The following is a 27720-nucleotide window of genomic DNA, read 5'->3' on the forward strand; positions in this document are numbered from 1 at the left end:
TCACAGCCCAGTGGCAGAAGGCATTCTGACGTGGGTGGCGCTGTGGGTTAAACCACAGAACCTAAAGGCTTGCTGATCAGAAGGTTGGCGGATCGAATCCCCGCAACGGGGTGAGCTCTCGTTGCTCGGTCCCTGCTCCTGCCCACCTAGCAGTTCGAAAGCACGTCAGAGTGCAAGTAGATAAATAGGTACCGCTCCGGTGGGAAGGTAAATGGTGTTTCCGTGCGCTGTTCAGGTTCGCCAGAAGCAGCTTAGTCATGCTGGCCATGTAACCCAGAAGCTGTACGCCGCAACCCCAGAGTCGGTCACGACTGGATCTAATGGTCAGGGGTCCCTTTACCTTTAACTGGGGAAGGGGTTCCACTGGATGAGAGGCAAACGTTAGTACAATGTGGAGGAAAGACGGAAACTCTGGAATCTCCTTAAGCATGACAAAAAAATAATAATAGTTATCTACCTTGAAGTGCCAGGATTGATAAAGCTGTAGATCCAAAGTAAATGAGGTTGTATGACAGTCCTGTCAATGAATCAATGAATTGTAGAGTTGGAAGGGACCACAAGCATAATCTTCTAGTCCAACCCCCTGCAATGCAAGAATCTTTCACCCAGTAGAATCTCATGCTCTACTGACTTTCCTGACATCACATTTTGGGTTATGTGTGAAACAGACAGTGGCCCCAACTGCCACACAGGTTAATGTGCTAAGCACATCTGATCCCTAATGTGTTCTTCAAATGTTCTTGCACTCCAGCTTGACCATCCTTGCCCTAAAGGAAGGCTCTTTCAGGTTCACTTTCCAATTGATTTCAGCTTGAGGACTGCCACAGACCAGAGTTCAAGCATTCAGGCTGGTCTGCTCCTCTTGTGACAAATCACCTTTGAAACCATGCCTAACATTCCTGGGTGGCCCACCCCAATTTTGCTAGAGTTGCTATCTACCTCATCAGCTCAAAGTGCAGATTCAAATGTTTTTCAATAGGGACAGGCGGGGGGAGGGCGAGAGAACATCTCTGTGCATGTATTATTTCCCTCACCCGCATGCATTATTTCTGCCTTCATCTCTAGAAACTGCAAACATGCAGGCTTTCCCACACAGACAGATTCATGGCAGGTTTCCTCTTCCTTAAATACAGGAGAGCCAGACACACAAACTCCTTTTAACCACTTTATTGAATACATGGAATTTTATTTGCTCTAGTATGTAACAGAACATTGTAAAAATGTTATTACTACAGGTTTTCTGGCAAGTTTGTAACAAATGTGCATGGACCCACAGAAATGTAATCTAATTTCATGCAAATCCCCTAAAGCGGAGAGATTAAAACATTATTCAGGCTGCATCCTAAAGGAAAGGATATGAACTGTGCATTTAGATCACACTGAAAACTAATATGGACCCATATTGTGCTAAATAAATTGGGGGACACGTGACCTAGATTATCTGTTAAAAAGCTCCAAACCCTTTGAAGGCTTATACCTTGAAAGCAAGACTTCCCCTGAGCTTCATAAAAGGAAGTAGTAAGACTGCAAACATTAGACCCCATATATAGATGCTTATAAGATCTACAGCTTCTGTGGTTTGGAATCTTCCTTAATCTCTTCTTAAACTCTATAAAATGATACACTACAGGTCCAGTTAATCACTGGCTTCAATCTTCTATTACATTAAGAGCTTTGCAGGAAGGGAATTGAATCTGACAGCTCCTGTTTTTAGTGCTTGTTTGGACAGGATACTCAGGTGCCTGTAGTTCCATGACAATGCAATAGGCAGGTCCTCTCCTGCCCAGGGAACCTCCCTAAGCAGAGACAAGAACAAACAGGGGCTACCCTCAAGGCAAAGAAGTGAAGCTGATCCATTAAGCACTTCCTTTGTTCAAGGGGGAAGTGACACAGAAAGGACTGATGATAACCTGAAGCAGTAGCAAATTGGACTTCTAAACCTTCTACTTCTCAGTGGTCCCAGTCGCCGTAAGTAACAAATATTGAATCTTTGGTTGTACACCTTCAAACTTGTACACCTTCTAGGAGTGACAGGAATGGTGGGCAATGTCATTAGGGAAAGCACCTGTGTATCAGTCTCTGAATCCTTATTTTGATATGATCTAAATTCTCCCAAATATGAAAAGTGCCTTAATACTATATTAGTAATTTTTCTGAAAATGAAATGTTCAAGGTTACAAGAGTTTAGGATTTGCCTGCATAGTTCCTCCAAACTCTAGAAAAGTGCTTTATTTACACTTTTGTGCATGTTTACACACTTTCCCTTTCCTTCTCTGTATCATTTGTACACAACTAAGTAGTTTTAGTTTTCAGCTCTTTATCCTTGTGGTCCACAATCATCTTTGATCAGCTTCATATTTTGCACTTGACTTTTCAATAAGACTTAATATCACAATATATAATATGTTCTCACAAAAATAACCTTTGCTGGGGATGGGAGGAAGAGGTGTTTTGAAGAAGCTATCACAGTGTTTTATATACGGAAATGGCTACGCTCTCTGCTGTATATAGTTTCAGCTGTGGCTGAAAGCGTGAAAATGTATTTAAGAAGGCCACTGTATTAATGTGAGCCATGGTAGGTTAGAGCCCACTGCAGATCATTGGAAACTTTAGTGTCTTCTAGGGCATATGGGTCAGGACTATATGGTTGGCTGCTGAGCTAGTAAACAGGAGGTGGGCCAGTGATACACTGGAAAGCAGCAAATTCTGTTACTGTTAATACATTTGCAAGAACTGGTGAAATTGCCTTGAGGGTCAGTCTGGATGAGTTCAGCATTGGCAAAGCATTCAGTGCTGGAGAGGAGACTTCAAAGTCTCTCATGGGCCAGCTCTTCACTGGGAGTGGACAAGTGCTCCAGCTCCCTGCCCAAAGCCAAAGCCCTTGGGTCCGAAGTTCTTGGCATAGCAGCCTGCAGGAGAAAAGGTGAAGAGAGACACGGTCAGAGTGTTGGCTATGCAGCAGACCAACAGTTCATACAGCATAAATTGCTGAGCAAAAGCAGGAAAATTACACTTCCCTTTTCAGGGGCAAACTACACACATGTAACTTCTCCCACTCCATTTCAAACACTTTCATTATTATTATTATTATTATTATTTTACAAAACACAGCTGTAGTGGCTGCAATCTGCAGCAATTTCATTTAAAAGTTTTAGTGGAAAACCCACTAGAGGCATAGAGATAAGAAGCCTCTTCCCACCCACTGTGATTAATAATTTTGTAAAACAACAATAAGCACCAGACAAGGGCACTGCGAATTGTTTAGGCCTTAAGATGCACTGTGCTGATATGAGAAATGTGTTTATACATATACCTGTAGGTATCATTAGATATTATCAAGGTGGGCAAACTGATGAAGGGTAGGGGGAATTTATCGATCTCACTATTACACTGCAAGTCAAGGAACAGTTATAAATAGTAGAGAAATCTATGTTTGCCACCTACAGTTCTGTGAAAGCCCTAAATAGCATCTTTTTGCAATTTTGCATCTTGGTCCTCCAAGACCGTCTGGAGGGGGACAGAACACCCTTTGCATTAGCATCGCATTTGACACATTGACCCGTGACTAACCATCACATCTCACTAGAAACCTAACACAAGCAGGACATCCTGAAATATAAATTCTTACCTTTGCAGTAGATTTCACCATCTTTATCAGCCAAAGTAGTGGACTCTAAACTTTTACCACACTTTGCACATCTGAAACATGCTTTGTGCCATGACTGAGGACAACACAGAAGACAAGATGTTAGGGTGCAAGTAAAAGGATTCACCACAACACTTTTGGCCTTCTACATTAGGTGTTGCCAGGTTCTTATTTTTTTTAAGACAGTAGTTCTCACTGAGAAGATCAGTCTACATCCCAATCCCAAAGAAGGGCAGTGCCAAAGAATGCTCCAACTACCGCACAATTGCACTCATTTCACACGCTAGCAAGGTTATGCTTAAAATTCTCCAAGGAAGGCTCAAGCAGTATGTGGACCGAGAACTCCCAGAAGTGCAAGCTGGATTTAGAAGAGGCAGAGGAACCAGAGACCAAATTGCAAACATGCGCTGGATTATGGAGAAAGCTAGAGAGTTCCAGAAAGACATCTACTTCTGCTTCATTGACTATGCAAAAGCCTTTGACTGTGTCGACCACAGCAAACTATGGCAAGTTCTTAAAGAAATGGGAGTGCCTGATCACCTCATCTGTCTCCTGAGAAATCTCTATGTGGGACAAGAAGCTACAGTTAGAACTGGATATGGAACAACTGATTGGTTCAAAATTGGGAAAGGCGTACGACAAGGCTGTATTTTGTCTCCCTGCTTATTTAATTTATACGCAGAATACATCATGCGAAAGGCTGGGCTGGATGAATCCCAAGCTGGAATTAAGATTGCTGGAAGAAATATCAACAACCTCAGATATGCAGATGACACAACCTTGATGGCAGAAAGTGAGGAGGAATTAAAGAACCTTTTAATGAGGGTGAAAGAGGAGAGCGCAAAATATGGTCTGAGGCTCAACATCAAAAAAACGAAGATCATGGCCACTGGTCCCATCACCTCCTGGCAAATAGAAGGGGAAGAAATGGAGGCAGTGAGAGATTTTACTTTCTTGGGCTCCATGATCACTGCAGATGGTGACAGCAGCCACGAAATTAAAAGACGCCTGCTTCTTGGGAGAAGGGCAATGACAGGCCTAGACAGCATCTTGAGAAGTAGAGACATCACCTTGCCAACAAAGGTCCGTATAGTTAAAGCCATGGTTTTCCCAGTAGTGATGTATGGAAGTGAGAGCTGGACCATAAAGAAGGCTGATCGCCGAAGAATTGATGCTTTTGAATTATGGTGCTGGAGAAGACTCTTGAGAGTCCCATGGACTGCAAGAAGATCAAACGCATCCATTCTTAATGAAATCAGCCCTGAGTGCTCACTGGAAGGACAGATCGTGAAGCTGAGGCTCCAGTACTTTGGCCACCTCATGAGAAGAGAAGACTCCCTGGAGAAGACACTGATGCTGGGAAAGATGGAGGGCACAAGGAGAAGGGGGCGACAGAGGATGAGATGGTTGGATAGTGTTCTCGAAGCCACAAACATGAGTCTGACCAAACTGCGGGAGGTAGTGGAGGACAGAGGTGCCTGGCGTGCTCTGGTCCATGGGGTCACGAAGAGTCGGACACGACTAAACGACTAAACAACAACACAACAACAACAGTTCTCACTGGCAATGCATGAGGCCGGCAGCCCAGTCACCCATCTTCCCATCCCAAGTACTGTTTTGTACTGAAATATTCCAAATTCCTAGTGATCATTCCTAGGTTCTAACATTTGAAGGTTTGCATGCAACCCAAGGAAGAGAATGTACACACCCCAAATATCTTCACTGATATTCCTATGTAATCGCTTAGCCCCATTTATGCTGCTAGCCTTAATCATAATTTAGGGCAAGGAGTTCCAAAGATCAGTGTAGGTAAAGGTAAAGGGACCACTGACCATTAGGTCCAGTTGTGACCGACTCTGGGGTTGCAGCGCTCATCTTGCTTTACTGCCCAAGGGAGCTGGCATTTGTCCACAGACAGCTTCCGGGTCATGTGGCCAGCATGACTAAGCCGCTTCTGGCAAACCAGAGCAGCACACGGAAACACCGTTTACCTTCCTGCTGGAGCAGTACCTATTTATCTGCTTGCACTTTGACGTGCTTTCGAACTGCTAGGTTGGCAGGAGCAGGGACCAAGCAACGGGAGCTCACCCCGTCGCGGGGATTCGAACCGCCGATCTTCTGATCGGCAAGTCCTAGGCTCTGTGGTTTAACCCACAGTGCCACCTGCGTCCTTAAAGATCAGTGTACACTGCAACAAAAAGATCCCACATTTCTGTCTTGATTCTGCAATAGATTACAAAAATATCCATGCTAATCTGACAGAGGATAAGTTTTGAAGGCTGTTTTGAGCACCTTCACAAAAAGTTGTTGAACACTCAAGAGCTGCTTCTTATAACGTGAAGTTCTTACACACAGTTTCCATGGGCAGGATTTGCCTAAGGAGCCTGTGAGTGGAAACCCTGTGCAAGGATTCTGCTTGTGCGATGGGCCTTCTTCCCGTCCCCTTCCCCATGCCCCCTGCAATTGGCTCAGGGGGCACTGGAAGAAACCCAAGAGGAGAGGAGAGGGGAGTTGAGTTTGCTCTGTCTGGCAAGCTGAAATGCTTCCAAAAACAGATCATTCATAATACTGCAACATTAAATTCCACCCCATGCAACAAGTTTAGTGTAAATTGCAATGTGGGGAAATTCCACAAGTGTGTGTTTCACTACGTATGCCCTAAATCAGGAAACCCCAACTGGAAGCGGTTTCCCCATTTCATCCAATGTTTCTGATTTACTCTCATACCAGTGTGTGATTTATGCTCTGAGGTTCAGCTCTTAACAGCAGGCTCTTACCTTTCCAGCTCCAACCACCTTCTCGGCAGCATACACAGCCTGTCCACAGCGGGGACAGCCGTCAGCACCACCCACCTTCTGCGCCATCTTGGATGCATTGGGATTGTTGGTAGGCTGGTGGGGCTGGGGCCTGTGGAGTCCAGACAGGGAAACAATCATTATATGTCTGCAGGTTTGTACACTGTAGAGTCTGCAGGGAAGGAGGATATTGGGGACAGCCAATTCCGTTTGTGGCTATGGAAGGAGTGGGGAACAAAAACAGTGTGCCATCAGTATTCTAGGGACTGGTAAGTTATAGGATAGTGTTGTTCCCAAAATTCCATTTTTGCTGGTGAATGCCAGGTCAGTGCGCTGCATACCATGGGGCATTGGGGACAAGACCACATAGTTTGTTTACATCACAGAGATCTGGCAGCGTGAGAATCTGGTCTGGTACTCATCCAGATAATTTCAGTCATATACTCAATACAGCAGCAGTCAAGGACTACAGCTTAGGAGAGGGTGCAGAAATTGTGTCATTCCAAAAGATAGAGTGCCCATGTTTGCTTTTTCACTTTCTAAAACATCCATATTTGGCACAGTTATCGCTAGACAGAGCCTTATTCAAGCTGGCACTTGTGATCAAGGTTAACCTGGGAAAAAGAGGATTTTGGGCTTGTTTTGTTGGCTTTTGTCTAGATTACAGATAATGCCAATATGTTAGGGTGTTTAAGAGGGGGCAGGCCACACATTTAAATAATCAGAGTGCTGCATTTTTTTCTGCACCCAGAAGCACTTGGGAACTGATCAAGTCCCCATATTAAAATTGTTGCCAGTCATGGGGATTTTCCCCATATATGAGAGAGCATCATGGTATTTTAGTCAAAAGCAGCATTGGGTCAGAATTATCTCTGAATTATAGGGACTTCTCCAGAAGTAACTCCCCTTTCTGCATGAGCAAGAAATAAAATCTTCACCTAAGACAGACAATATGATCACACTTATTACCAAGATGGAGAAAGATTTACAACTTACTGCTCAGGTTTGATCCCAAGTCCTTCCCCCCTGTCCATGCTCAGAGTCCCTGCTCCCTGCCCAAATCCATAGCCTTTTGGTCCATACTTCTTCCCATAGCATGACTTGCAGTAGATTTCTTCTCCATGCACAGCTACTGTGGTGCTGTCCAAGTTCTTTTTGCAAACCACTGCAAGGAAGGGAGAAGGAAGAGACAAAAGTTAGAAGGCCTTCAGGAGCTTTACGTATCAGACCTTCTTTCTCCAAGGAGCTACCTGAGGAGATTTGTGGGTAGCCATTCAATACCTGCAGTGCCACAGAGAATTAGGGTCAAAGTACAGATGACACTGAAGAGCTACTGTCAAGATGATGATGATGATGATTTATTTATACCCCGCCCTTCCCAGTTTAAAAACTGGGCTCAGGGCAGCTAACAGCAAATATAAAACATTGATTAAAATGTGACTTAAAAACGGCATAAAACAGTATAAAATACAACATCAATAAAATTCAAAAATTCAGGGGTCTTTTTTGGGGGGGGGTGGAACCCATTCAGTAGACATCAAATGATCACCAGGGCTAACTGGCCAAGTTGGTCCTACTAGGGCCAGCAAGGAGACCAGAGAAGAATTTAAATGTGGGGTCCCAGAAAGGGTTTCTTCATAGAAGAGGAAAGGGAACAGAGGATCAGGGTAATTCAAATTGAAGGCCAGGCAGAATGGCTCTGTCTTACAGGCCCTGCCTGTAAGATCAAGTCCTGTGTGTGTTCCTGTGTGTGTTCTTTGTCTGCCTGGAGATCAAGTCCTGTGTCTGCCTGGAGATTAAGTCCTGTGTGTGTTCGTGGGGGTGGGTGGGGGTAGGGTGGAAATCCTCATCTCTCAGATGAAAAGGTGAGGGTGCTGGGCTCAATGGCTCCATCCAAGGACAGCCCCAGCAAGTTACTGTGATGAGCTGTGGAATACCATTTAATTTGGACATAATTGACAAGCGAAGAGGCACCCCCCTGAAAAGATCCTGATTTATGCTGCAGGAGAAAACCATCTGTTTGGAAAGGTTTGGAAAGAATGGAAGATGCTTATTTCTGCTTTGCTTGAGACATGGAAGGAGAGGAGGGGAGGCAATATTTTAAGTCATTTTAGGAGGGTCTGCACTATCTACTCTCCCCTAAAGCAATGGAATGTAAAGTTTTTGGGACTTTAAAAATACCTCTTTGGGTACTTCTATAACTAAGAACTTTGAAAGAAGATGGAGAGGAACAACCTTGAGGGACTTTGAGGGATTTTGACCACTCCTTGAAACTTTGTATTGTGAAATTAAAATAATAAAGAAGAAAAGTTTGGGAACAACTGGATTGATTGTCTGTTAAGCACTCGGAAGAGAACAAACTGTGGAGTTGGACGTAATGGAACTGAGGATTGGCAAGATGGACTGCAGGAAGATTTATTAGTTTAGGGGGGAGAATGGAGAGAAGATATGGATTTTGTGGAGATCATATCAACCCTACCCCTTGAAGCTGGAAATAAGAACAGTGAAAGAGACAGGGTGGACCACAATGCATACCATATTGACGGCATCTGAGACTTTCAGACAGAAAAGAAGAGATATGGATTATGTTTATTTATTAATGAATTGTTTGTATGCAAAATGCAGCATTAAATTTTGGCAAAATGTGAGGTGGGTGACACTGGGAGATTAGTAGTGTGAGGGGGTGATGTATATTATATATTTATACCCCCCAAAATTCTAGGGGTTTCATTTTCACCCTCTGCATGCAGCACCAGTGAGGCTGAGTTGTTGATTACTGGGGCAAGATGTCAGACATCAATGCTCAAGGCCATGTTAGGGAAGAATGTGTGTGTGTTGTCTGGGAGGAAGCAAGATCTGTCTTTCTCAGGCAAAGTGTTAGTCAAGAGGTATCAGAAGGAAATGTTTCAAAATTGATGAATGACTATTACAGATAGATAAAAGAGGACTTACTCTACTCAACTATTTTGAGGACAGTTTATAACAATGTATAAAAGCCACAGCAAAAATTGGTAATTGAACAGGTGGTGTGTAGGTAGAAGGGATGACTGTATCATGAAAAGATAGTTGGAAAAGTTATTTTATTGGGAGCAGGAAAGGAGGGAGGAAAATAGAGGGAACATCTGGGGTGCGTGGGAAATCAGCTTTTAAATTTGAATTGAATTTGTAGTAATTTGTATTATTTTGGTGACAATTTGTTAAATATTATGGAAAATCAATAAAAAATTATTGAAAAAGAAAAGAAAAGAAAATTGACAGAGCTTTCCAACTGCAGACAAAGATGCTTCTGCCTGGGCTATCCAGTATCTGACAGCTTCACTGTTGCACACAAACACATTTTCCTCTCTCAAATGCACATTCAGACCTCAGCATCACTCATACTGGTGTCCTCTCTTAACCCTTGCCTTGATTCTAGAGTCAGAACTGTAGAGGGTAAGGAGAGTAGAAGAGTGATGGCCACAAGGATAAGAGGGATCAGAACTGAGTCCAAGAGCTAATGTTATGTTCCTCCCAGCTGCAAAGGAATTAGAGCCTTGAGTTCTATATTGTCCTTAAAGAGAGAGAGAAAGAGATGTTGAGACTGCCAACAGCAGTCAAGTTTTAAAACCTCAGGAGGCTGGAGTTTGCCTCCTAGCCCAAAATAAAATTGTCTTACTCTTAAAGAATGCGAAAACAAAACAGAGCGCTCCCCTAGGAATGCCACAGTAGCAACAGTAGCAACAGCCTATACCTTGCAACTAAATATGGGTCTCCAAGACTGAATATCCCATCCTCATTACCAAATATGGTACTATTTTCCTCTGACTGGTCTAGCTCTCCAGCAGAGAGAATTAATAGGAGGAGTGTCAAGATGTGCTGCCATCAAAGGAGGATTGCTGCAAAACTCTCTTCCATCAAAAACAGCTTACATTTCTTGGAGTGGAGTTCCAATACTTGCCTGGCCTGGATGTCTTGTACAATCACTACAAGTTAGGCTCAGCTATTTTGAACAGTGTGTCATATTGGGCTGCTGGGTCATTATAGTAATCTTAAGGGGAATCAGCTATGATCAAAGATACTTGGTTCTATGTTTCTGGTGCAGGGGATTGAAGTGTGTCTTCTTTCCATTCAGAGTTTTGCCCTCTCCATATCAAAGGCCTCTTTTGCTCAGCCCTATATACAAATCTTTGAGAAGCCACTGCCAAATGCCTCGCTAAGATGCCAGATTCCATACCAATGAGCTCAGAAAAGCTAAAAAGGACTAGGTTTGGGGTTGTTTGCAGATGACAGCTGTTTAGCGTATCCACACACTTCAAGAAGAATCTGGTGTTTGTTTTGATGTAACCCAAGCCCACCACTTACTTACACTTCCATGCTCTACAATGCGTCACTGATTAACTATGTTGCTCTCTGTTGTAATCAGTCGAACAGGAACTGATTCACTGCTGGTGTGTTCCCTTTACTCTCATTCAGAGCAAATGAGGCCCCTTCTCAGTAACTGTCCAGGAAGCCGATATGTTTAGGAATTTCTCCTCCCACCCCCCCACAAACAATGGAGCTTGGATCTTATTTGGAACTGGTAAAGGCTAATGGGTTTGATGAGCTACATCCTTTTTTATTTTAAGGGTTTTGATTTATCAAGTTCTCTTGACAGTTTATACTGATTAAGACTCTGCTTAGTTTATATTCAGAGGAATGTTAATGGTGATTTCCTGCCATGCAATATTCTTCACTGTTTGTTCCAAACAATGCACTGCTCTGTTTATTTTTAACAGAAAAGTGGTATAAAAGTTTCATAAATAAATGACTTGGCAATTTTATTCTGTCTCATCTCTCTTCACATTTGTAACATGGCTGGTAATGCAGTTCATTGTTTGTGGGTTGGCAACCCTCCAACATAGACTTTGGCTCTCTGGTGAACAAATGGTGTGATCTTTGGGTCTCCTGGTTCCCCAAGCCTGGAAGTGTTCTTATTTGAGGCCATAATATCTGCAAGTCCACAAGTGTTCAGTTACTTGCACAGATCATTTGTCCATCTAGCTTTGTACTGTCTGTATACTGTCTGGCATGGCTCTTCAGGGTTTCAGTCAAGGTTCTCTCCCCAGCCCTACCTGGAGATGTAGGGGAATGAACCTGACACCTTCTGCATGCAAAGCAGATGCTCTATGACTGAGCTATGGCCCTTCCCCAGGAGCTGCAGCTCTTCCCCCACTTCAGACATTTCCCCCCTGTAGCTTTGCTTAAGGTTGATGTAAAAATTAGATCTCCACACCCACATTATACATGAACAGGCAAGTCACTTGAACAACAGATGAGACTGCTCCTATTAAGTCTCCTTTGTTAGGGTCAAAGTGAGTTTATGTGGTCACAGGGACCAGAGGTTGGTACACATTGTGCAGTAAGAGAGCAGCACAACTTTTGTTTTAAGATGTCCATAGCTGCAGTAAAAATCACATTTTCCAGCTGCTAAACTAGAGAACAGCTGTTGCCCCAGGTCAACACAGTCCCATCACAGAGGGCATTTCCTTCAGTGCTCTGAGATTAGCAGATTAGCCGCATTTCCTTTCACCAGCTATTGTTTAGTTTATTCACAACCACAGCAAGCTGAAGCATATACAAGATTCTCAGAGGCGGAACACACAAACACAGGAGGTCATCAGACACACAGCGCATAAGAAAAGACAAACACAGCATTAGTGTGAAGATAAGCCTAACATTGGATGCAGTAGAGAGCAGAGCACAAGAACAGAAAGCTTTTTATTTTATTTAAAAAACAACAACCAAGTCAACACCAGCTGGCTAAAGAGGCTCTACATTTGACATTCAGCTTCAACAGGCAGGGCCTATCAGGTTTAAAATTATGGCTATGAATTCACTGTCAATTAGAATGGAGTTACAGAGAGATCCATTGCCGTTATGAAACAATTTAATATAGAACCTTTTACCATCTATGACTAGCACTACAGTGCATGGAAATTTAATGGCTGTGCTTGCAGAGTACAGGAACTGTAGGGCAGAGTAGGACAGAAAGCTTTTGAATTACATGGAACACTTACTCCTGCCTGATTAAGAGTTCCATGCAACTTGAAAGCAGGCTCCCATATCTGTTAACACAGATGACTCAATAAAAAGGACCATCAGAAACCTTTTTGTATGAAATAATAGAGCAGGAAAAATTTCATGACATTTCTGGCCATCAGTAGCACTTTACAAGTCTGATTTTAGGATTCAAAAAACTTTCACTATTTTAACTTGCAAAATAACTTGAAACATGATCTAATAATTTGAACATTGGCATATGTAATGTACATGAAGAGATCAACAATGTTCCAGCTTTCAAACTCATCTGATAAAAGATTGGTAAATGTGCAGGAAGTTTAAAAAGTGCTTTTAAGAACATTTTTTCCCTCCAATTTTTGAACAGTCATATTACATGTTCCTTTGCAATCTGGGGGGAAACGACTGGCGTGCTTTACTCAGGGTTACTAGAGAAGGCAATCCTTCATTGTTTTGGGGGACATTCTGAGCAGCAGATTTGTACTGCCAAAACGTGGTTGTGCATGCACAGTTCAAAATCTGAAGCAAGAATTATCAGGGTACTGCAGAGATTCTGGTGGGAGCCACAGTGAATGCTACAAGCAAGGCTTATCCCTTTAGACAAGGTAGATACTTCCTGGGTTGCTGGGACCACTGGACAGATGTACAAAGTGGAAAGCAGTTTGGTTAGAACAGGGCTGTTGCTAACCTCTTTTTGAACAGAGGGCCACATTGACTCTTCAGGCCCCATGTGGCAGACATGGGCAGTTTTCAAGATTGACTTTCAAAGAATTTTCCATCAGCTATCTACACTATTTTAAGACAATCTTTAATCACTTTTTAATTTTTTTTAATTAAATTCAGTAAACAAACAAACAGATTTGGAGGGGCTTGGGAGCATACACAAAAATCCCTATGGCATCACAGCAAGAGAGCCAGTAGAGAAGTGGATGAATTTTTTAATGACAAATTGGGGACACAAAAATCTTTTTGGGGCTGGATACAGCCTATGGGTTATTAGTCCCCCCCCCTCCATTGGAATGTTGCTGCCCAGGAGCTCTTGGCCATGTACACGATTCTCTTTCATTTACATAATTTATATTCACAGCACCCCTGTGTGAGCCAGATCATGTGGCAAGATACATGACATGTGTTTAAGCAGCTCAGCAATCAAAATACCAGGCCCTACTACCTGCCGACCTTCCGCTGTAGCTCTACAGTGCTCCTGTCCAAAGAGGAGAGGCAGTGTTGTATAGTAGTTAGACTGCAGGACTTCCTTACAGAGAACTAGTTTGCATTGGCAGCAAAGCCAAATTGCAACATACTCCCTACTAGCTGCTGAAGAAATCCCAGAATTTATTTACCATGCTGGCAAGAGTATTGTGCATGTCTGCATGAAAAGAAAACCAGAGACATCCCTGGGGTTGTCGTACTCACTGCATAAGAAGCAGGATTTGTGGAAACTGTTGCCTTCACATTGCACCTCCTCGGCAAAGTACACCGTTTTCTGGCACACGCCACACTTTTTTCCTCCACCCCAGTTCGGCATCCTGTAAAGGGAACAAAGGGGGGGGGATATAATTGACTGAAGACAGGGGAACTGGGGTAGCACAATGAACTTACCACAGGACTGGCCCACCCATGAGGCAAGGTGAGGCAACCACCTCAGGTGGCAGGATCCACAGGGGCAGCAGATCCTGATGTGGATCTTTATTATCTCTTTGTTCCTTATATAGACCTTCACTCATCCCCTATTCCATGGCAAAGAGGGTGGCATCACTTTGTCATTTGCATCAGGTGCCTAAATGTATTGGGCTGGCCCTGACTTACCAGTTGCTAAGGATGCATTCAAAGAACCCATTAAAACCCAATAATCAACCTGCATGAAGCTGTGAAGAGAATGGTTTGCAGACTTTATTGATGTGGCAGAAAGTACCTTTACTGTAGACCATAGTGCGTGGACCCAGATAAACAGCTCACATATTTCTATAACTAAGGGTGTTGCCACATCATTAGCCCCATTCCTGCCACCCTTATTTGGCTTGCTCTTTGTATTTCCTGCACACACTGGTTTTTATGCATTCACAGCACACTCGTGTTATGATAGAGGTGGGTGGGTGTTTACGTCAGGCATAGGCAAACTTGGCCCTCCAGATGTTTTGGGACTACAACTCCCATCATCCCTAGCTAACAGGACCCGTGGTCAGGAATGATGGGAGTTGTAGTTCCAAAACTCTGGAGGGCTGAGTTTGCCTATGCCTGGTTTATGTTGCTGACTTTAGTACATTGCAGACATGCACTAAAGAGATCTAGAGCTGCAGTGGCCTCTGATGTCAGTAGCTTCCTTCACATCTAGCTTCTATTCCAAGAATGTTGGGGGAGGAAATTAACAGTGGGATAATGAGAAATGCCACATGCCTGTAATACCCCTCCCTTGCCTGCAAGAGTCACTCACTGGAATTAATGGCACAGATTCAGAAGGCTTCTGTCAGTTTGTATACTGTGAACAGTCTTGCTGCATAAGTTGCAGGAATTTCCAACTATGTTTTAAATAGTAGATTTCTACAGATACCCAAGTCTCATTGCTTTCACATTTCTGAAATAAAGAATGGGGATGAGGGAAGTTCTAGTAGGATTGCCACATTACAGTTTAAGAGATTCACATTATGCCTTTAGACACCACAGCAGTGCCAGGAACAAGATACCCAATCATTCCACCCACCCACCCATCTGTCTTTTACCCTAAGGCTCTTGTGTAGGTTACAACATTAAAATGCAATATTAAAACAACTTACAATGACAGAAATAGGATGGATCCTAAAAAATATACATCTCAAGTGTCAAAAGCCAGGGTAAAGAGATATAGCTACAACATTTGCCAGAAGCTGTATAATGAAGGTGCCAGAGACACCTTGGTGGGGAGGGAGGTCCACAATTTAGGGGCTCCCACGGAAAATGCCCTCTCCTGGACCTCCACCACCCCAAGCTTATGAAGGTGGAGACCTCTGCTGATTTTAGCACCTGAGGTGAAGCAGAAGGAGAATGTACAAAAGGAATGGGGGCCCAGAATAAGTGGAAGAAACTGCCTCAATTTCATTAGGCATTTTAAGGGCAGACTGTTGCAACTCTGTTCTTGCTGCTTTGAAGATCTGGATAGCAAAACTCAAGGTAAAGCATTTCCTGTGAATTAGCTTCCTGCAGAGTAAATGGCCTTTACCTTAATTTTGTGTGACGCAAGGAGGATGCTACCTTAAGATAAAGCACCAAGTGGCTCAGAAATGATAAGCCATCCATGTGCCAAATCTGTCCAAGGTAGCTTTTAACCTAGAAGGAAAGAAGTCTTATGATCCAGGCACAAGGCCAATGATACATTCTCTTCCAGGATGTGCATAAACCCACCAACTCCTCATAAAAGGACGGAAAAAAATAAAACAGAAAGGTGTGGTTAGAAATATGGAGCCAAGGCCAAAAATAAACAGATAAGGAACACGGAATAGAGCAGTGCATGGCTGAAGAGTGCAGGAAGTCTCATTTTCTGAATTAGTGATATACAGTATCAATCTGATGTTAGCAGTATTTCTTAAGCTTCTATGGCTGAACTTAGAGAACTAAGAACTGAAGAGGAAGTCCATCTTGATCATGTCCACATGGTTCAAGAAGGGACACCCCCTCTCTTATCACAAAACTACTGTGCCATCAAGTCAGCTGTCTTAAGAACTGTGTGGCAGGAGCTGACTGGTCCTCCCAGCCTCAATCTGATCTGGGAGGAATGGCAAGACATCCAGAACTGTCACTTACATTGGTGAGGGCAGAGGGCATCTCCATCAAGCAACTCCATCAAGCCCTCTCCTACAAGGATTGTGATTACTATGAAAGCAGCTTTGCAAAGAAAAAACTGTGTGGCAGGAGCTGCCTTGTCCTACTGGCCTGGACATTGTTGCCAGCTCTGCTCCTGGATCTGGCCTGAGAAGAAGACTATTTCTGGGGATGGACAGCCAGAATTGCCACTGACATCAGCTGTAACTTTGAGAACTTGTGCTTGAACTTGCCTCTTCCTTTTCCCTCTCATTCCCTTTTCTTTGTGTGCCATGTTATTTTGGACTGAAAGCCTGTGGGCAGGGACTGTCATGGAACTGATGTTTGGAAGTCACTCTAAGAAGTTTGGAAGTCACTTTCTGACTAAAGGGTGTAGTATAAATTCTGTAAATAATTAATAAATGCCTAAAAACAAATACACGAGGTGGATTCTCCCTGCAGAGGCCCAATTGGTACAATTTGTTATTCTGAAGAAAAGAGGAAGAGGTCCTGAACTTGATATACATCTAGAGTGCCCAGATCACACTTTTAAGTGAGACAGCTTATACTAAAAATTTCGAATCTTATGTTTTTGCAAAGCAAAGCTGAATATCTCTCTCTCTCCTCCCATCCATTGGAATGAGAAAGCAGCTTGGTGTAAGCACCTTCTTTTTACTGACAATGCAAAATAACCCAATATATATTTCCAGTTCTGCCTTTTGTGAGTTGGATAACTCCTTGTTCAACAATATAACACCTCTTCCAAAACAGAAGCATAAAAAACAGCAGTGGCAGCACTAGGCACAAACAAGGCAAATCAGGTCATGTCACATGTGGAGGCCAGGTGCTCAGGAGGACAGGGAGCCTGCAGCTTGGATAGTTGCATAAACAAGAGGAGTTCAGCAGGTGTACCTGTGTAAACAAGGGGATTTCAGCTGGTGTAGCATTTTCCATCCCAGCACAAGCCACACCTGTTGAGATTTCCGCTATTGTACAACTGTTAAAAGTACAGTAGCCCTTTCTCCATTCAACTTGCCTAATTTAAAGGCTGTTTTTAGGTATCTGTATCTATCTGCCTATCTCTCCAACTGCCAATACTCATAGTCTGCCCTCTTGAGCAAAGGGCTGCAGACCCTGGCTTAAGTGCACTGGCTGATCTGCAAGTTGCTGCTGCCTGAGAAGCTCATCCAGAGTTCCTTTCTAGAAAAAAACCAACAAACACTGGACTAAGGCTGGGAGATTTTGCAGCAACTGTGGAAAAAGAAAAAAAGCAGTTTTATTATTAATGCACCTTTTAAAAATATTTCCCTCAGTTGTCTGTCTCAGCCTTCCCACCTCAATATCCTACAAACTAGCTTTTCACGTTCTGTATCCCTCCCTCTCTGCCAAGTAATTCCAGCTAGGAGCCTTGGATTGATTGCCTTAAAAGGAAATGTGGCTCAGACTCTCTCTCATTTCTTCCTGCTGGGGCATAGCCCAGCAAACTGAGCAGGAAGGAGGCCAGCTCTGGCTTTCAATAAAATAGAGTGTCCCTACAGAACAGCACCTTTCAGTGCTACACAGTGTACGACAGGAACATAATTAGATTGTCTATGCTACCTTCAGCAGCTGGGGTAAAGCCCTGATCTCTGCATGCTCCAAATGCAGGGCTGCTCCAATGGTGCAAAGGAGGGCAAGCCCTCTCATAGCTGTGTCAGAGAAGAAGCTTCTGCACGTGTGGTTTTTCTCATGACAAGTTTCACCTGCAAAACTTCCTTTTTTGGGGTTCAAGACTGGTTAGGAATACATAATGCTACTTGACTGCCAACCACTCACTCATTGCACATTATCATTGGGTGTGTTGGGTTTAGTTCAAGATGTTTGTCCAGCCACTGAATATTCTTGACCAGATACTAAATCCAGGCTATCAATAATCTGCAGACTAACAGTATCAGTGAACAAAAATGCAAAGAGAAAATATGTGGGATTGTGCCTTGCCAGTGAGAAGTCCTCAATTTGCAAGATTCTTCTGGAGTTATCTTTAACCTGGCCAGGATATCACATACAGTTTTATTTGGATCTGATCTATGCATTTCCAAATTGTCATCATTTTATTTGTAGTGATTTAATCAATAGCTAGATTACAGTAGCTAGGATTAGCACCAAATTACAGCACTAATTTACCAGGGGGAAGGGAGAGGCTATGAAGTCAAAAACAGAAGAGGCTTAAACTTGACCTGATTAACTAGATGCAGCTAGACATATCCAGAAATAAATTGAATCCAGCAGCACATTCTAGAGGTCACAATCTTATTACTGCTATTGCTATTACTACTACTACTAATACTACTCAAGTTCCAAATTATTAACTAGAATAACTCAAAAGAGATGCATTTATACCGAGTCAGATATTGGACCATGTCTCCTGACCCAAGATCCTTTAACTCAGGAATGAGCAAGTAACCTGTGGCCTTTGTTTGACTACAGCTTCCATCGTTCCTGACCATTTGCCATGCTGTCTGCAGCTTATGGGAGCTGATGTCCAGCAACATCTGAAGGCCCATAGGATGTCCTGTTCTAACTGGAATCGCCAAGTACCAAACCTGGGCCCTGCTCTATACAAAGCATGTGCTCCCCAACTCAGCTGTGACTCCCAACAGCTTCAGGTTCCAGGAAGAAATATAAGGCTGTGAACAAGGATAAAGCTTAAGTGAAATAGAAGATTAATTAGTTAGATGATTCTGCATGTGAAGCATTCTCAGCAGAGCTGCTTTTAAATAGTCAAAGCATATAATATTTCAAGAACCAAGGCTTTATTCTATGCTTCCCACAAATCTTAAGTATCTGTTCCATCCAAACAACACTGCCAATGCCAAACAAGTAAAAGATTGGAAGATGTGGGGAAAAGCAGCTCTTAAGTTAACCTATCTTAAAATGCAATGAGAAAAAGGGGTATGTATCGAGAAACTTAGGTGTTTCAAACAACTCCACTAATAAAAGAGGATTCAATAAGGTTTGCCAAGGTAAAAAAAACCCCTGCTCCAATCCAGAAATACATATATATAGAAGTACATGGCCTATGAGCAGCTGTATGAACTTAGCTGCTCAATGGTTATCAGCTTAAAATGCACCAATTTTGGGTTGAGTTATGGCCTGAGTTTGCACTATCCTCTCTCCTCAAGGGGACAGCTAAATTTGCTCCCTCTACCAGGTAGAAGATTGAGGCTGTCAGCTTTGAATGGCCCTAACATTTTTTTTGCATTCTCCACAGCATTCCTATCTACATGCACACTGCTCTCACTGGATTGGGGTTGCTTGTGTGTAAAGAGTACTGGAACTAAACACAAACTCAGATAAAGCAAAGTATTGTGACCCATCATTGTAATACTTAAAACTATTAAATAACTAACTTTAACAAATATTTCACATTGAAAACAGAATTAATATGACATATACTGGGTGTCATAAAACTGAAGAACCAGATAGGTACCGATCTGTCACTGGACTCACTGGTTAGCTTTTTAGGTCAAGTCTGATCTGGGGATTTGGAGACAGTGACTCTTATTTTAAGAACTGCATAAATGGAAGAAGATAAACCAACTTTCCATAGATGAATAGAGTTGTGGGGTATGCCTCTTTCAATTAAAACTCACAAATATGATAAGTGGTAGAAAGGGGAGGTATGACACAAGGTGACCCTACTCTATTTTGGGATGGGTCTGAGTACCACTATTCTATTAGGAAATAACTATCTTATTTGCAATAAACACCATATGGTCAGCAGTAACATACTTAATTTAAGTTAACACTGAGTAGACTATTTGTAAATTATTTATTGTCTTCTCTTACTCCACTCATTAGTTATTGCGTCTTCTAACTCTTGTTTCCCTTATATTATCTTTCAAAAGTAGATGCTATATTAGTGTGCAAACTGCTGTTGTGTATCTTTTGTTATTTCTGAAATTAAAAAAAAACTGATTAAGGATTTGTCAGGATTGCTATTGCTATAGTTTACTCACAGTGGTCTGCTTACAGTGAAAACACCACACAAGGATATATATGACACAGGATATTCCTTTAAGTAATGATTTTAAAAGTTGCTCCTTTTAAATGATAAGAAAGTTGAGATAAGAGTGATATGAAACATTTGAAAATATATTTGGCAATAATATCTGATAACCAGATTTCCTAGTTACATGGAGTGGGTTGCACCTAACTGTCAGAGCGCTAACTAGACTTCTGTTTGCACAATGGGGTTCACCACCCCATTCACCCTCTGGAATTGGCCCTATGGGGTTGGGAGAATCCCCAGAACAGTGCATAGGGGGAAGGGAATTATTCTGTCTGCCAAGCCGAAATGCTTGCAAGATGTGGCATTTCTCGTGGCATTATGTTGAATTGCACACTTTTAAAAATATGCATAGGGTGTAGATATATTGTATTTTGTAAACAATCTACACCGACATAGTTCCATATGGCATGAAGGCTTATATGTAGTCCTCAGCACTTTGCAAATAGAGATCAGCAGTTCAGGAACAGCTATCAAGACACCCAATATATGTAATCTAAACCTAAATACTTTCCCAGAAAGATGGGAAGCACCTGAATACATTTTTATGGTCCCAGTGCAATAATAAAGAAGTACAAGGGTGACAACAGCAGCAGGTCAAACGCAGTCGGAACTTTCCACTCATTACCGGTAATCAAAATGACACACTAAACGTTTTGCGCCAGGCAGAAACCAGCTATGTTTAGGCAGAAATTGTTGGTTCATTTCTAAAAATAATGTGTCAATAAGCATACAGATATGGGTGATCCAGTATACATTGCATACAGTATACACTGTATACAGTATACAGACTTTTTAAAAGTTTTTGACAAAGTTCTTACTGGAGACTTCTGAAGAAGCTTAGCAGTCATGGACTAAGAAGGCCAGTCCACTTATAGATAAGTAAAGAACAGGAAGCAGAGAGAAGGAATAAATGGACAGTTCTGACAATGGAAGAGTGTAAGAAGTGTGATTTCCTGAGGAACAGTATTGGAACATTATATATAAATATATATACACACATACACGTACATACAGTTGGGGGAAGGGGCAGCTGGTCACTGAGACAGCAGGAAGTTAAGAATCATGGTTATGCCGCAGCTGCTGCTTATCTATTTAGATCAAAATCATTGTTTACAGTTTTTAAATTAATCCTTTGTTCTATTCAAATGGTGGCCTTCCCTTCTTGCCTGTCAAATCCTATTGCACTCAACTACAGAAATTATGTGGTTCGACGCTGAACAGTTGATGAATTGAAACAGGAAATTTATCTTTCCACCCTCAGTAAGATTATGACTGTTTATAGTCTCCCACACTACATAAGGAAGTAGGCTTTATCTAAACTTTGCATTCACAAGTATCAATTGGATATCAGTATTTCTATTTCCCATGGCTGTATGTCTAATCTAAGAGACAATTGCCAGAACATATAATTTTAAAATGGATTATCCGATGCTTTCCGGATGTTTACATTATCATTTGGAAGGGATTCCTTCTGAGCTATGAGTCACCACCTGCAAAAGCACAATAGGAGTAGAACACTCGGTGGCTGAGCCCACTGGGAATATATCCAATACTAATATGGGAGAATCATCCATCTATCAAGGGACCAGAAAACATAGCTGCAGCAACTTTGGTTTAAGTTCTCCCCCCTCCCCCTGAATGCTGGGATGTCATGATACTGAAGGGGGAGGGAAAGAACTGTAGAGGGGAAATTTCACAAAACAATAATGTGATTATGAGATCAGCCCTCATCCATAATGCCCAGGAAGAAGCTGCAGGAGTTGCTTGTACCACATGCTACTTGATTATAGCAGGTAATGGATAAATAAAGTTCAAGCTGAGCAAGACACAGGGCAGACTGTGACTTCCTTTGCAGCTCAACGCTTTTTTTTAAAGTAGAAGAAAGTATTCTCAGGTGGGGGAAGTTTGCTTCTCTTCAGATCATGTATATTTTGCGTTATGACACCACTAAACCAGTTACAAGATTCTCATATGTTTGTTGTCGGATGCGCTACAGGGCATACACTGCAGGTCAGCTGCTGGTGAAATCAGTTTCAGAATAGCACTGATCTGTGTTAAACTGGCAGATTAAAAAAAGCATTGAAAGGAAACATTTAATGAAGCATGAGATCGCAACCACTAAGTTGAACAGCAGCAGAGGGTGGCCTGATAAATGGCACCTTAGAAAAACAAAGAGATTAACTGTACATCCCTATCCATAACAAAATTAAAGTAATTGGATTTAACCCACTTTAGACCCATTAACGTTATAATGGGATTCATCACAGTTTATAAGTAAGTTAAGTTAGAGCTGATAAGTGAGAACCAAATAATCTGTACAAATGTGGGGGGAAGCAGGAATGACATCCAGTACCTGGGGTCGGGAGCCTGTGGCTGTTTTGAAGACCAGAACTCTCATCATCCCTGACCATTGGCCATGCTGTCTGGGGGTGATGGTAAAAAGGTAAAGGACCCCTGACAGTTAAGTCCAGTCGCAGACGACTCTGGGGTTGCGGCGCTCATCTTGCTTTACAGGCCGAAGGAGCCAGCGTTTGTCCATAGACAGTTTTTTCGGGTCATGTGGCCAGCATGACTAAGCCGCTTCTGGCACAACGGAACACCGGAACACCAAAACCAGAGCAGCTCACAGCTCACTGCTTCCTGCTGAAGCAGTACCTATTTATCTACTTGCACTTTTTTGGCATGCTTTCAAACTGATAGGTTGGCAGGAGCAGGAACCAAGCAACGGGAGCTCACCCTGTGGTGGGGATTCAAACAGCCGACTTTCTGATTGGCAAGCCCAAGAGGCTCAGTGGTTTAGACCACTAAATGTTCCTGTTCTAGTCTGTCAACTGCAGCTTCTGAAGAAAATTCCCATGATCCTTAAATGTAAATTACAACAGCTTCGTTCTAAGCCTCATTCACATTCATGACTTGGGGGCAAAGAGAAAAAGGCAGGAGGTAGTTGCAGCGCATACTTTTCAGGGCCCAGAATTAGAAGTTCCAATGACAGGCGATATGGGGGGAATTGGGAGACTGCCGCATACCTAAGGGAGACAATCTTCATAAGTCTGCATTATGAAAGTGTGGCTGGGGTACAGGGGCATACCCATGTGTTGGCCAGGTTGGTCTCCACCTTGGGAGCAAACCCAGAGGGGAGCAAAATCATGAATCTCCACTCTGGCTCGGAGTGGCTAGGAGCCTGCCAGCCCTTCGGCACTCTCTATGGTCCGCTCCTCTGCTGATCTGGGTGGCAGGCAAGTCCACAGGCTCCTCTAGGCACCTTGGTAGAGGAATCCAGTTGTTGGTGTGGGCCATCAGAGCAGCCCTGTGCCCCCCCCTGCCCAATTGGCCAGCAGCTTTATTTCAAATGTGAGGGGAGCACCCACTGGAGCTTGGAGACAAGAAAGAGTGGGCAAGAGTTGCTGGAGGAGGAAAAATGAAGGAGAAGAGGAGCAGAGTAGACCCCACCCACATGGCCACAGAGGAAGTCACTGACGGAGCGTGAAAAGCAAACATTTTGAGTTTCTGGTCCATGGTGTCTCTCAACTTCAGAGCTGCTGATACAAGCCAAGGGAGCAAGGGAGCCTAGGTACACCACTGCTAGTGTGCCTAGCGTCCCATTTCCCTCTACAATTTCTACAAGTAATTATCATTTAAGAAGCACTTGAATTCCCTGTGTGACAATCTTATTGTGATCATGATTCTAAGGCAAATCACTAATATTATCATGTTACAGATAAGAAACTGAGGCTGGCCAAATGGCTAAAGAACTGAATCTGAACCCAGGAGGCCTGGAGTAGCCTCACCATACAATCCAGCTAATTATTTCACGAGCAAAAAAACCTGATTTACGCAAGCTCACAAAGTTTTCTGTGGCTGTTTTGCCACATTCTTGGAGCTAATAGTCACTTGTGGTCAGGAAGGTTCCAAGTCTGCTAGGGAAGGAACACAGACACTCATGCAATTATCAGATCATTGAGTAATAGCATGCTTTACCATAAATGGACATTCTTTACTACTAAGCAACAGTCAAATTCTTAAGTAAAGAGGTACTGCAACTAGACAAAGCAAGATTATAGTAATTCCATTCAGCACAACTCACTCTACTATCTGCCCAGTACCTTTCCACAACAGGCTTCAATACTGACTTTTCAATATTCAGGGTAGATAAGGATTTCCAACACAAGCTCTGGCAATCTAAAGTACTTGTTTCAATAAAAAAAAAAAGCCAAACATTCTTTTAGGTGCACAGAGCTAGGCCTAACAATCTCTTGACCTCATTTCCAGTCTTAAAATGTGAATATTTACAGGATGTATACTGAGAATCAGTAATACTAATGAAACCTAAACTGAAGTTCCATAAACCCTTACAATGTCTTCTACGTCAGCCAGGCCCAGGGTGTTTAGTTTTGTTTTTTTGCAAAGAAGTCAAGTGTTCAACAGGTACTCAGCATGCTCAATACTTTTGAAATTGTGGTACCAAATAGCTCTGAAGTTTTTAGTCAACCAAACAAATTCAGAATGCAACTGCTGTTGAAGATAATTGCCAGTGTATAATTACAACAATAGAAATAATAGCCTTGGGGTATTTATTAAGGAGTAGAACTGTTCCTTCTGTTATTCAAATTAAGAATTTACCTAATACACCACCCTAAATACTAATGCCAGCAAGATTTCAACAGACTGTATTTGTACAGCAAATGTACTGTAGCTGAAAAGCGTAATGCTGGTGGTCAACAAAAGAGGTTTAAAGACTGTCTCAAGGCAACTCTTAAAAAATGTAGTATAAACACTGACAACTAGGAAATACTGGCCTGCGAGCTCTCCAGTTGTAGAACAGCCTTTACCAAAGGTGTCATGGACTTTGTAGACACTCGAAACTCAGGACACAAGGGAGAAACTTGCTAAGAAGAAGGCATGCTTGGCAAATTCACACCGTGATCAACTCCTGCCCAGGAACCAATGTCCCCACTGTGGAAGGACATGTGGATCCAGAATTGGCCTCCACAGTCACTTACGGACTCATTGTTAAAACCGTGTTTATGGAAGACAATCTTACTCGGCTACGAGTGATCGCCAAAGAAGAAGAAGAAGGTGTGTCACACAGTATGTTCCATCATGCTACTCAGGGCACCACACTTTAAAGAGGAACCTGTGGGAACCTGTGGGTGGGGAACCTGTGGATCTCGAGATATTGCTGGATTTCCAAGTCCCATCCAGTTAGCATGGCCCATGATCAGGATGGCAGGAGATGCAGTTCAGCAGCATCTGGACAACCACTTGGTTCCACATCCTTTTACATTGTAGGCAATTCAGAGGAGGTCAGTGAAGATGCACAGGGATATAGAAAGTTGTTTTAGGAATGGTTGAGGAAACTGGATATGATTAAGCTGGAGACTTGAAGACTGGGAGGAAATGCAAAGACACTCTTCAAAACCTGAACAGCTGTCCCACAGGAGAGGGCAAATACTGGTACTTGTTCTTTTCTGCTGCAGAGGGCAGGACTAGGTTTAATGGGTTGAGTTCCAGGGGGTAGATATGGGTTGAACATTAGGAAGAGACTTCAAGAGGAGAGCAGTTCAACAACAGAGAAGAGCTCTTTCTCCTGGAGTTTCTCAGGCAGGGACTGGACAGCCATCTGATGGGGATGCTCAAACTCTGGATTTCTTGCACTGGTCTAGACAGTCTACAGGATGCCCACCATGTACTTTTTAGAAGAAATATATCACTCATCAGCTAAGAATGAAATGTAGTCACACGCCTTTTGGACATCATATCACAATGAAGGCTCTGGAGGGGTCAGAGCAGAATTTTCTTCAGTATGCCCCCCCCAAAACTCCAAAAAAGGAGGTCCCATTCAAACGTTTAAGATGCATTCACAAAGGCAAAACCAGGTTCTGAACTGAAAAACCAAGAATCAGGTAGTAAGGCTGTGTGTGTTGCAATGCTTTTTTAAATTGCATATTGACCCCAAATAATTACCATTTCCCTGCAGGGGGGGAAAAGATGCGAATCATGTCTCACAGTCGAGGCTGCAGAGTTTGGTTTAGGGCTCGTCAGCTCTACGGGAAGCTGAAGCGTGGCTTACTCTCGCGTAACCTCCCCCCCCCCCGCGCGTGCGTTTTCAGGGCGCAAACAGGGCTTGTGCGTCTCGAGGGATTTTATTAGTTCATTTTACGCACACTCCTGTCGCAGAGACGGCTGCTTCTGAGGGGAAACCAACGGGGCTCAGAACCCCGAAAGTTCGCTCTGTGACATAAGGGGAAAAGGCGCGGCAAGACATGGCGCCCCTGCCGCCACAAGGGAACTTTCTTCAGGCGCGCTGCAGCCGGAACAGCAGCAGCAGCAGCAGGGCGTTTGCCACCAACCCTTCCAAGGCAGAGCCGCGGCGGCCCAAGTGCCCCGCCCGCGGAACGGCGGGAAAAGGCCCGGCCTGGCGCTCGCTTACCTGGCGAATGCTGGCGCGCGTCCGGCTGCTGACTGCTGTCCCCTCTACGCTCTGGCTCTTTCTCCCTCAGGCTGGCCGGGCTCAAGCCTCCCGAGAGCGGGGCTTGTTTTGTTCTGCTGGGCGGAAGGCGTGTCCCTGAGCACCCCGCAGCCCGCGCGCCCGCCCAAAGAAAGTCGCCGGGGAAGAGCGAGCGAGGCAAGGAGGGAGGGACCGAGGGCTGGCTGGTGAGGGCGCCTTTTTCGTCTGTTTTTTGCACTCAGCACCACAAAAGGGCTGAGGTCACGTTTCCTGAAGAAACAAGCAAACAAGGCAGGCAGGCAGCGAGCGGGGCAGGGTCGCCCACCCAAGTGGATGAACGAAGCAGCTGATGCTGAGGAGAACAGGGACAGGGGAAAAAAGCATGGGGTAGCAAAATAATCATAACCATATCTCTTTTTTATAAAAAAGCACTTTCCCAAACCACTTTGAGATTTTATTAGCATCAAGCGGCATATGCATCTTGTGAAATAAAAGCAAACAATAAAACAGAAGATTTTGGCGTCACACAGGGCGCTGCTGAAATTTGGAAGTCCAAAGCGGGCCACTGCATACCATTTCGAAAATGCAAACAAGAATTCAAGTGATTAAGGAGCCCCCAATGACACAAAGCGTCAGTACCTCTGGCTGTTAACCAGAAGGTTGGTGGTTTGAGCCCACCCAGAAACAGCTTGAAGGGATGCGGGTGGTGCTGTGTGTTAAACCACAGAGCCTAGGACTGGCCGATCAGAAGGTTGGTAGTTCGAATCCCCGCGACAGGGTGAGCTCCCGTTGCTCGATCCCAGCTCCTGCCAACCTAGCAGTTCGAAAGCACGTCAAAGTGCAAGTAGATAAATAGGTACCGCTCCGGCGGGAAGGGAAACGGCATTTCCATGTGCTGCTCTGGTTCGCCAGAAGCAGCTTGGTCATGCTGGCCACATGACCCGGAAGCTGTACGCCGGCTCCCTCGGCC

General features: G+C 43.5%; 1 protein-coding gene across 1 annotated transcript; it reads right to left on the bottom strand.

Moving 5' to 3' along the window:
- Positions 1 to 1152: 1152 nt before the first annotated feature.
- On the bottom strand, positions 1153 to 27053 carry CSRP1 (cysteine and glycine rich protein 1). Its single transcript, XM_083617634.1, has 6 exons — positions 26733 to 27053; positions 13894 to 14006; positions 7438 to 7606; positions 6424 to 6553; positions 3629 to 3722; positions 1153 to 2909 (listed from the first exon to the last, which is right to left on the bottom strand). Exons 2-6 carry the CDS (start codon positions 14003 to 14005, stop codon positions 2833 to 2835), a joined length of 582 nt encoding a protein of 193 aa, XP_083473760.1. The 5' UTR covers position 14006; positions 26733 to 27053; the 3' UTR covers positions 1153 to 2832.
- Between the last annotated feature and the right edge of the window lie 667 nt (positions 27054 to 27720).

This window comes from Podarcis filfolensis (assembly GCF_964270895.1).
Source record: "Podarcis filfolensis genome assembly, chromosome: 6".
NCBI classification, from domain to species: Eukaryota; Metazoa; Chordata; class Lepidosauria; order Squamata; family Lacertidae; genus Podarcis; species Podarcis filfolensis.